The 11,582-nt window shown below is 35.7% G+C and overlaps 3 protein-coding genes across 3 annotated transcripts; 1 reads left to right on the top strand and 2 right to left on the bottom strand.

The window, feature by feature from the left end:
• Nucleotides 1-657: 657 nt before the first annotated feature.
• LOC108460254 (uncharacterized) lies at nt 658-5,913 on the top strand. The gene is made up of 12 exons (XM_017759686.2): nt 658-938; nt 1,692-1,751; nt 1,844-1,897; nt 1,980-2,040; nt 2,183-2,259; nt 2,567-2,616; nt 3,373-3,455; nt 3,965-4,035; nt 4,123-4,276; nt 5,022-5,164; nt 5,244-5,342; nt 5,535-5,913. The coding sequence occupies exons 1-12, from the start codon at nt 900-902 to the stop codon at nt 5,604-5,606; spliced, it is 963 nt and encodes a 320-aa protein (XP_017615175.1). The 5' UTR covers nt 658-899; the 3' UTR covers nt 5,607-5,913.
• Nucleotides 5,914-6,474: 561 nt separating this feature from the next.
• On the bottom strand, nt 6,475-8,713 carry LOC108460252 (uncharacterized). The gene has a single exon (XM_017759684.2). It carries the CDS (start codon nt 8,324-8,326, stop codon nt 6,680-6,682), a length of 1,647 nt encoding a protein of 548 aa, XP_017615173.1. The 5' UTR covers nt 8,327-8,713; the 3' UTR covers nt 6,475-6,679.
• A 150-nt stretch (nt 8,714-8,863) lies between these two features.
• On the bottom strand, nt 8,864-11,366 carry LOC108460253 (uncharacterized). The gene is made up of 2 exons (XM_017759685.2): nt 10,946-11,366; nt 8,864-10,179 (listed from the first exon to the last, which is right to left on the bottom strand). The coding sequence occupies exons 1-2, from the start codon at nt 11,201-11,203 to the stop codon at nt 9,028-9,030; spliced, it is 1,410 nt and encodes a 469-aa protein (XP_017615174.1). The 5' UTR covers nt 11,204-11,366; the 3' UTR covers nt 8,864-9,027.
• Nucleotides 11,367-11,582: the final 216 nt, after the last annotated feature.

The raw sequence follows: 11,582 nt of genomic DNA, 5'->3' as shown, positions 1-11,582 counted from the left end.
CCTCGCAACAACATATTTACCCCATCAAATAACTTATTTTCTGATGAATGATCATTGCATCGCAGAATATCCTACAACATGTACATCAGCCATTGGTGCTTCATCCCATTTAATCAGACTTGTCTTCCTTAGTAATCCAGCTAATGATGTACCTTACTTAACTTCGCAAGAAGAATTATTGCTTGATTTCAATGGGATCTTAAATGTTGAATGTGTTGTTCATCCACCATAATGCAACAATCTTACCCTCAGATCTTATTCGAGTAGTGACTCCTCCATAAATATGTTTTCCATGTGCCACCACTTGAATACAAAAAAGTGAAGCATCCAAAATTGTTATAAACAAAATTGATAACTGCATCGTATACGATCTTTGATCGACATTAAGACCATTACATAGTTCACTGTGTTTGTACTGCCAACTCGTCCCTATCATAATTAATGAATTAACTTCATCATGATGTAGATTAGAGTTGTTATAATTAGTTAACTGTTGGTATTTGTTTCAAGACATGGGTGATTATGAACCTTGAAAACAAGAATATAGTAAATCAACTAAAATACTTAACAAAAAGTTACTCCACTCTACCAAACGTGGAGTTCAATTCTCATACTACTATTTATGCTCTTGAGTTTGTATCTTCGATTAAAAAATTACGGAAATGTTATTCAATACGGGTGAGTTTCATTTGAGTGAGCACAAAATTTACCTTAAATTGAGATCGCACTGTAGGCCCAGTGCAATGGAGTTTCCGTAAATGATCCAACGAGTTTAAGCCCAAACCAGAATCCACCTCAATACTTCAGTAACAAATAAACCTATTCCAAGCTCATCGCTGATTTCTATATTGTTTGCTTTTATCTCCTGAACTTCAGTCTTCAGCTTCGACACAGAAACAATGGGTTATTCCAAGGATCAGCTGCTTGCTCGTTTAAAGGTTTCCTCTTTTTGATTTCTGGATAGCTTTTAGTTCTAATCTTTGTACAGTTAGTATCTAATTCGCAATATCCATTCAGTTTTTGGGAAATGATTCATTATTTAAACTACAATTGTGATTTGGGTTTTCATTATTTTTATTTAAATTCATTTATTTTCAGGGTAAGAATGGAGCAAATAAAGTGTCAAAACACAAATTAGGCTGTTACAATATGGTTTTCTCTGCTAAAATTATGAACTTTTATAGATATTTACACTATGAATTGGTGGAAATATTGTGAATTGTAACCAGTGGCCGATCTTGCCATTTGATTTTGGGGGCCAATTAGGAAACTAAGTATGTAGTTTGACCAATAGCTTAAAGCTGTGATCTTAAAGATGAAAATAGAAGAACACAAGGTGACAGATAACAATTTAAATTTATAATGCACAAAATTAAATTATAAACAAAATAAATAAATATAAATATATACAATTTAAATTTTTTTTTTGGGGGGTGGGGTGGGGTGGGGTAACAAGTTAATTTAGTTTAGCGCACACACTCACTCAAGATGTTTCCAAAATGGCCCGTGACTCCCATGGCAATTCACCATTGATTGCAATCCTTCTAATTATATAGTTTTGATTCAGCACTATTTCTCTGTTTGTATCTGGTTATGATTGAATTCAAGAATTTATGGCCTTGCTTCAGTTTATGGTTGCTTTTCTTCTTTTGCATCTCTAGTGACTGGTATGTGCATTGGATTTTTTTCAGGAGCTTCAAATTGATTTTTCCCAGTATGAACATCCTGTTGTTTTGACTGTCGAAGCTCAGGTAAAAGAAGAGTGCTAAACTTAGCCGATGAGTCCCTTTTGAGTAAACAAACTCATGCATTTCATGGATTCTAAAATTTTTCTTCTCATCAGGCAAAATATGTTGGGAATGTGGGAGGTGCACTGAGCAAAAATCTGTTCTTGAAGGTATACACCGAATGAAAATTGGCATTGTTTCTGATGGATTATTCGAAACTTTCTGAGTGATTGCAAATGTTTATCCATGCAGGACAAAAAACATAGGTACTATGTTGTGTCTGCCCTTGCAGATACGAAAGTAGATATGAAAGGTACATACTTTCTTTCCTGCTTTATTTTTTGTATAATGCATGGAAATAGTTTATTGGTCTCATATATTGGTCTCAATATGGAAATTTTGAAGTAACTTTGAGAGGTTAATGTGAGTTTCATGTGGCTTTCAAAGCTGTGCAGTTTTATCTCAGAGGCTTGGTTTAGGAAAAGGTGGTCTAAGAATGGCTCCAGAAGAGGCATTGGGTGAGATACTTAAGGTGGGCAAATATATAAGTTCTTTTACACTTGTTTGTTATCAAATTTTTGGAGGTCATGTTATTATTAATGGATTTAGTTAAAGAAAAAATGACAAGCTACTTCTTTTCTTAGAAGATAAATAAATTTGGTAATCAATGTTTACGCATATAAATGATTGCCAAATATATGATTAGAAGATTATAGTTTACTATTTTATATTGTTGCTTTTGTTTCCACGCCCTCCCCCCCCCCCCCCTTTCAATAATGATTGTTATATGTATTTGCATTTCATTATTTTATGTTGCTTCTGTTTTCTTTTTTTTTAAGGTGCCACTTGGATGTGTTACTCCATTTGCTCTAGTAAATGAATCTGCAAGGTATTTAAGTTTTATTTCCTTCAAGCTTTGAATTTACATTCATTTTAGTGCTGAATGGTACATGGAGAATTATCTTCCTAAGATCTTGAATTTAAGTAAATTCTGTTGCCTTATATATTAGAAGGGAAGTCCTTGAAGCTTTAGTAGCTTTTTCCTTTGCCAAATTGTATAGAAAGTCCTTGTATTATACTTTTTTGGTGGATTTAGTCACTTTTTTTTGTCTTCTTTAAATGTGCAAAATTTGTCTAATTGTACAAAAATGACAATGTCACATGTTTTAAAAAAAAAAAGCTACGGAATTAACAAAAAAAAAATAGCCATAGGACTGAAAATACACATTTTGAGAAGTAGAGGGATATAAGTGATCAATTACAGTAGAGGGATTAAATCTGCAAAAATGCATAGTACAAGGGCCTCTTACCCAATTTGATCTTTTTTCTTTTTGCATTCGTGTGTGAATGAAGTGGCTTTGCCAATGTGAAAACCAAAGAAAAATAATGTATCGAGCACTGCAAAACCTTCTGCAATAGAAGATGATTCTAGTGTTAATGATCATTAGGCCTAAATTCTAGTGCAGTTTCTTCTCCCTTCTCCCTTCTTTCTCCTTCTCCTTCCCCTTTCTCTTATCTCTCTATTATGGATTCTGTGCTTAATTGTTTGTCTGTAAAGATTTGCTTTTTTGGCGGTTTTCTTCGTTGTATTTCTAGTGTTAATTTTCTGTTCCCTTTTTTTTTTTTTTTTTTTTTCCATTTAAAGTCATGTCTCGCTATTGTTGGATAAAGGATTCAAAACTCAAGAGCGTTGCATCTTTCACCCACTTTCCAATGACATGTCAATCTGTAAGTTGGAATATATATACACCTTTTTTTCACCTTTTTGCAGAAAGATATATTCACGTTCTTGTTTTTCGTATTCAGTTCCATGCTTTATTTTGTTACCTAAAATGATTGGAGTGGTTGTAGGCGATTATTTCAAGATGGAATATGTTGAGAAGTAAATATCTTATGCTTTAGCATTGTTTTAACCTATTGCCTTTTTATATGGACAACATAAGCAAAAATGCTGGTTACGCTGAACCATCAATTCGATTCTTAGTGTCCCATTTTTAGTTCTTCCTATCAATTATTTGTTACGAGTATGAATGCTATGTGTCATGGTATATGCAATTTGGGTTACTCAGGCATAGAACTCTTGTGATAGAAAAAAGGGACTGATTTACTAGGCTTTGGCTTAATATAACTGGAAATCAATGAGGAAACTTAGTCGTTATAGCTCTATATACCTTGGTGTCAGAACTTTTTATCTTTTCGGCATCTGTTTAAACTAACTTCCAATAATTTATTTCCAGCTCTTAATGCCTTTGGTCTTGACAAGTTTCTTAAATCAATTGGGAGAGACCCAACTTATATTGATCTGGAGGTGATTTTACTTTTTCCTTGATGTGTCCCATGTCACTGGTAATGACTTGTCAATTCAGCTAATCTAATATCCATTTACCGTTGGTAGGCTAACCCTCCTGTAGGAAAAGATCAACCTCCTGATCTAGCTTCTTTAGTTCCATTGGGTTCCACAGTTCTGCCTGATCTTCCCGAGAAAACCCCTTCACAAGATTCATCTGGAAATCATCCTAGTGCTGGTAATAATTCTACAGCAGTTACAGGTAATTTATCCATAAGAATTGTCATTTACCACTCTGTTTTCTACCGTAAGATTCTCACTTTCTTGCCCCAGTTACAACTTCCTAAATTTTGATCCTATTGTAATGTTTCAAGAAAATCAAAACTAAGTTTTATCTATTGCTTCATTTAAATGAATTGTTGACATTGTTTTTAAGAATTTGACATGCTTGAAGTCTAGATCACCATTCCTCTGTTTCTATTTGATCCTGAGACCAACTTCTGTTTTGGGTTCCAAAAATTAGCCTGCCATTTGTTCTTATAGCTGTAGCTTTTATACTAATCACTTTATTGTGTTGCACAACTTGGGCACAAAGATGCTGAATTTAATAGTTTCAACTTATGATGCTGAATTTAATAGTTTCAACTTAGGATTGTGATAAATATGACAAAATTTTGCATCTAGCTAGCGGTAATGGGCTTTGTTGACAGTTTGTTAAGGTTAAGTGAATTTTATTTTTCTTTTGATCGAGGTGGTGATTTAATGTCAATGGTTGCAAAACAATGGTGCCAATCTTACATTAGGAATCTGTTTCTTGTCTGGATTAACACTGATTGTCATTTCATCTGTTAATAAAAAACAATATTGTTGGTATCAGAAATTCGAGAAGAACTGTAATGTTGTTTGCATGATAATTGAGTTTCTAGCTCTGCTGTTGATTGCCTATATAGTGATGTAGGAATCAATTTGGTCTAAACAATATAACCCTTTCTCTTCTCTCTATGTAGCAAAAGCTGAAAAGCCATCTAGTGCTGTGCAAAATGTTAAGGAGAAATCTGTCAATGGTGTTCGACCATCGATTCCTTCCACAGATGCTGGGAAATTTGTGGAAGAGCTTCTGGATAGAACATCTACCTTACTGCTATCAGAAGTAAGCTTATTCTAATACTTCTGTCAACCTGATATTTTTCCTTCTTTATTTTCCCCCCTTACTTATGAACTGATTACAGATTTCCGAAGATTCCATCAAGCGACATGGTGGACAATTAGGAGCTGAAGTAGCGAATAATATTAGAAAATGTCTTAGAGAAGATCTAAAGAATCTCGCTGTAAGTATTATGCAGTAACAGTTAAATATTTCCTTCATTATTTAGTATATAACTCTTGGTGATTCTTTTGAATAAACCTAAAGAAACTGTTCAGGTTTTGTAATAGTTTTTTGTTTCGCTTCAACCCACAAGTGCCCTGTTTATTTTAGTTTTCAAGTTTATTCTAACAGAAATGATGGGTTTCCATTGCAGACAATATTCAAGAACACGGCATACACAGAAGGGTTTTATGCCGGTACTCACTATCAACCCAAGCGTCTTTGATCTTATTTATGACTGCTTATCTCCCTTGGACCATTTTCCTTACCAGAATATGATTTCTAAGCTGAAAAACAACAATCAAACACAGAATTTTCATCATGACGTTCATTCTTTTTATTATGTACTTTTATCTGCATTTAGACATTTAATCGAAACTATGCATGCCCCTGTTTTTAGAATCATATAAAATTGCTTGTATTGTTCAGAGACATTTAATTGAAACTATGTATTACCCTGTTTTTAGAATCATATGGCTATTTAACTGCCATTTACTTGATTTTGATAATTGCCATGCTATTTTCCTGGAAAATTGATTGTTTGAAGGTGCATCTAATGTACTTGAAATACATAAATAGGCTGTTTATGCAGCATTTCGAGATTTTAGAGATTCTGCAGTTTAAATTATATAATAGGATTAGAGAGTGGCAAGCCATGGTAGATGCTGCTTAGGTTTCTGTCTCAGGGTCGCGATTACACATTAATGATCGATATGGGTATGCTCAATTTTTTATTTTTTGATGTTACATCTGAGTTCTGGATGACATACATGTAAAAACCATGGTAAATTACTGAAATTTAAATCAAGTAGTTCACACAATTTACATCTGAAACACATTTTGCAACAAAGTTTTGCATGAATTCTGACAAGCAAGCACGTCTGCATGTAAAATGCCTAGAGAATACAGCATCGATTCGACCTTGATTGAACTGCTGGGGGGAAATAAATTTAAAGATGATTTTCTGTGTAACAGGTTAATTGTCAATGAACAGAGAGATTATAAAGCGAGTCCATGTTATGTTCTATTTTGAATTGCATAAATGGTTTCATGTCATAAAATCTGTTTCATCTTTGCAGAATATGAAATTACAATTTATAAATAAACTAGAATTTTTTATAATATTAAAATAAAAAAGTGAAATGAGGCAACATGAAGTAATATAGCAGAGTTATTGATATAGTCAGCATTGGCATGATGGAGGAGATTCGCCTGTTCCATTGGCATTGCTAGTTGGTTCAAAGATAAACACAATATATAAATCACATTGAATCATGAGGACAATGATATCATTGAAAATCAATTTTCATTACCAGGAGAACTCTGATGCCTTCTATGGAAAGGACATAGGTTACTAGCCAGCTGCCTAAGCCTGCGATATTGTCCACGATCTCCAGAAGAAACCTCGGACTCTGAGAAATGACTATTACTGGATTCTGCATCACTGCTAACAGGCAATTCTTGGCGACAAACAGGGCAAGAATTGTGAAGCCTTAGCCAGGGAACAATGCAGTCATTGTGGTAGATATGTTTACAAGGCAGCTCCCTTGCTTCTCCACCAACAGTGAATTCCTCCTTGCAAACTGGGCATTGCGAATTGTCAATCAGGTGCATTTCAGTGATCTTCACGGTTGGAATTGTGTTGATTGTCGATACTGGAGCTGGAGGTACTCCTGGACGGTCAGTTTGAGTTATTTGATCGATCAAATCATCGAGTCCTGACCCAGAAAAGAAGTTTCTCGGATCAATACCAGACTGTACAAGGTTTGCTTGTCGCAAACTCCTTTCAGCTATGCTTGGACCATAAGGGCCCGCAGGTCTAAGGATAATCCAAGTCCTAGGGCGATGTGTAGCTTCAAATTCTTGTTCTCTAATTTCATTTTCATCGGAACTAAGTCTATGCCTTCCACGATGCTCAAAGGGATCACTTACAGATCTAGCTCCCAAGAAATGATGCCTGAGAAGAGGCCAGCCGAAAGGTTCTTGATTTTCATTTTGACCGGAACTATGGAAGCTACACCTTTGACGATGCTCAAGGGGATTACTTACAGATTCAGCTCCCAGAAAATGACGCCTGAGGAAAGGCCGGCCTAAAGATTCTAGAATTTCATTTCCATTGGAACCATAGCTTCTACGCCTTTGACGATGCTCAAGGTGATTACTTATAGATTCTGCTCCCAAGAAATAACGCCCGAGGAAAGGCCAACCTAAAGGTTCTTGAATTTCATTTCCATCAGAACTATGGCTTCTACGCCTTTGACGATGCTCAAGGGGATCACTTATAGATTCGACTTCTAGGAAATGATGCCTGAGGAAAGGCCAACCTAAAGATTCTTGATTATTAGAACGTTGTACGTGTTCTTGTTCTCTAATTTCACTTCCATGGGAACTATGGCTTCTACACCTTCGACGATGCTCCAGGGGATTATTTACAAATTCGGCTCCCAGTAAATGACTTCTGAGCAACGGCCAACCTAAAGGTTCTTGATTATCAAAACGTTGTGCAGGTTCTTGTTCTCTAATTTCATTTCCATCAAAACTATGGCTTCTACGCCCTCGAAGAGACTCAAGGGGATTATTTACAGATTCGGGTCCTAGTAAACGATGCCCGAGCAAAGGCCAACCTATAGGTTCTTGATTATTGGAACAATCACGATTACGATTGGATATCCGGATCAGAGGATCCATGATAAGAGAGAGTGCTTCAAACAGACGAACTTCAGGGGAGGGATCAGAAGCAGCGAAGTCAACAACCATTCTCGGCCTATCAATTTCCATCTCGCAAACGAACTGGCCAGAACATCGAGGGCAGATAATCTCCGAAGGATTTGTAGGGACAATCCCTACAGATTGACGACACTGGTAGCACCAATAAAGCTTGTAGTTCCTCCCTGGGGCTGAACCATTGGTTCCATTGACCCTTTCCCCAGGTTGAGTTTGAGACATATTCTCTATCTGGGTTTTTTTCTTTTTAAAAATCTTGAAATTGGCTAAGAAATCATTTTAGAACCCAACATATGCTTAATCTATGAACCAAGATTAGCAGAAAAGTATGGCTTCATTGGTTGAATAAAGCCACCGACTTTTCTGGGTAATGTTATAGATGATATATTCACAGTTACCGTCCATGCAAAGGAAAGGATGAGAAAGTTTTTCTGCAAAGGGATTTTGTTTTCCGAAGATTATCATGCCCTTTCTTCTTACGGAATATTTTCAAGATATCCGCCATTCAAATCTCAACATAATGCATCCAATAACTGAATGTATTCAATTTGAACTTCAGTGTGCCTGCGTACATGCATGAAACAGAGAGGTTCATAGAATTTCACTGAGCTTCAAATAACTGTTTAGTTCTAGACATATGCTTTGACACTTACAGGAAAAATGTATAGGAAACCGATAAAACATCGATATGCATCCATCAAGATATAACTGTTACTCGATTAAGCACAATCTACTGCGTATTCATCCATGAACCATACATTGCTTGAAGTCGCTCCTACGATGAATTCTATTATTCGAATAAAATTTATAGGTTTGGTTTGAGTTTTTACTCAACCTCCAGTTTGATTTTCAAGGATTACAAGTTCTCATAGCCAAATCTAGTCACATACCTTGGCCGATAAACCTAGTTCCGATACATTTAATCACTTTTTCTTCAGCTTTTCCTTCATCCTCTCGACTGCAGACCTCAAAGTTTCTTCATCCTTGCAGAAGGTAAATCTCACCAAATTCTTTCCATCTTCCGGGTTCAAGTAAAAAACACTAGTAGGAATTGCCACAACTCCGACTTCCTTGATCAGATACTCGCAAAACGCAATATCATTGTCTAGACCAAAACGGGTGTGATCTACAACAACAAAGTATGTTCCGCTTGATGGGAATACTTTAAAACCAACATCCTTCAAACCCTGCACCAAAATTGCCTTCTTTGCCATATAATCTGTCTTTAGCTCAGCAAAGTAGGAATCAGGGGCTTGGAGAGCAACTGTAGCCGCATATTGCATGGGAGTGGAAGTAGCAAAAGTAAGGAATGAGTGCGCTTGCCGCACTCCCCAAGTCAAGTGTGGTGGAGCTATAGCCCACCCGATTTTCCACCCTGTTAGAGAGAACGTCTTCCCCAAGGAGTTCATAGTTACCGTTCGCTCATACATTCCAGGAAGGGATGCCATTGAAATGTGATCCATTTCGAATGCTAATTTATCATAAACTTCATCAGTAAAAACCAAAACATCATTCTCAATGCATAGCGATGCAATTGTATTAAGTTCCTCACGAGTAAACATCTTCCCCGTTGGATTATGTGGAGTGTTTATAAGAATGGCACGAGTGTTCTTTGAGATAGTTGACTTAAGCTCATCAATAGGAACAGCAAAATCCGGAGGGCGCAATGTGATGCATTTTACTTTGGCACCAGCCATGGATAATGTCGCTTCATAAGAATCATAAAATGGAGCAAAGAGGATCACCTCATCACCTGGATCAATCAAGCCTAACATGGTTGCAGCAATAGCTTCGGTGCACCCAGAGGTAACAGTAACTTCCTTCTCAGGGTCAATCAAAAGTCCGGTATCCTTCTTGAAGCGAGCAGCTATGGCGTTGTTAAAGTCTGGAACCCCATATCCTCGAGCATATTGGTTTTTCCCATCTTTAATGGCTTGAATTGCCGCTTCTTTTACAAAATCTGGACCATCAAAGTTGGGGAACCCTTGGCCAAGGTTTATTGCTCCATGCTTGATTGCAAGCATACTCATCTGAGTAAAAATTGTAGTCTTGAACTTCTCCAATCGCTTCGCAACCTGTGAAAATATACGAGGTTAATAGACAGAATATATATATAGCTTTATAACACAAACTATTTGCATATACATATTGCTCAATGTCCAAAATCTTCATTTGTTTGGCTTTTCTTATTGGAATTGCTAAACCATGATTTTAACCGCAAAAGCTAAAATTTCGTCATTTGAAACGCGGCTTTAAACCGCAAAAGTTGTGCTAACTTCAACGCTAAAAGGGGGCTAATAGGTCTGTGAATCAAATTAATACTTCTACAGATCCCTAATGTTAAATCTAAAAAAAAAAAAAAAGGCATGGCAACAACAATCTCATTTTCTACCTAAATTCAGAAAATAATCCTGAAATCGGGTTTCGACTAGCACCTCCATGTGAGATTGAAAGAACAACATGATAGATCTTCAATTTGTTATACTACTAATCATGTCCTGTAATTCATAAAACAAAATCTCATAATCTAACCAATTTGCAATTTTTAAAAGATTCAAAGCAAGAAATTTAGATGTTCTCTACATGCATTTCATTACAACAATTCAACAAAGAACATACCCATTGTCCAACCCGTAGAAAATATCTCATTATAAAAATAAAAATAAAAATAAAAAAACTTTCCTCCAAATTAAGATCTGACTTAAACGAATTATACAAAAACTGGAAACAAAATCAACCCCCCAAACCCAACAAACAAAAAATACTCCCAATAAATGCAACCTTCTGAATAAAAATTAAAAATCAATGAAGAAAATCAAATCAAGGAAAAGAAGTGGTCACCTGAACTGGTTGGTGGGTGATATTGGGAGTGGCATCGTGAGTAGAAACAGGGTCTTTGTGGGTGGAAACGGAGGAGATGGTAGCCATGAAAGACGGGTAATTGCTGATTCTCCAATTAGACCTAAAGAAAGAAGAATCGGAATAACCCTTTTGGAAATGCTTGGAGAAATTAAAAAATAAGGGCGTTGTGGATGGGGATTTAAAGCAAAATGGCCTAAGCATTTCGAAGTGTGTCCAGGTACATTCAGCAGCCTGCATCGAGATTAGGTGGATTTATGTACTAATTTGAATTTGACCCCTTTGGAGTCAGAGGAGATTGCTTGAATGATTTCAGTTTTATTTTTTGCTGAAAAACTGTGAGACGTGAAAACAAATAAGAAAATTGCAGGTGATAATTGTGAAATAAATGACTTATGTCAGAAAAAAAAACGATTAATATGTAAGATTTTTATTCAGCGACCTAATTTTATTTTTTCATTTTAAAAATATATACATAATTAAATTTTAACTTAAAATATTATTTTTTTAATAATTCAATTTTACTATTTCAATAAAATGTATCAAAATTTTAAAATTAAGTATAATAATTTAAATATTATTTAATTTTAATATATATATGTGGTCAATTACAGTGGTA

The sequence above is a fragment of the Gossypium arboreum genome, chromosome 3 (assembly GCF_025698485.1).
Source record: "Gossypium arboreum isolate Shixiya-1 chromosome 3, ASM2569848v2, whole genome shotgun sequence".
In the NCBI taxonomy this organism is placed as follows: Eukaryota; Viridiplantae; Streptophyta; class Magnoliopsida; order Malvales; family Malvaceae; genus Gossypium; species Gossypium arboreum.
The sequence above is the reverse complement of the archived record's forward strand: the minus strand, read 5'-3'. Positions and strand labels throughout refer to the sequence as shown.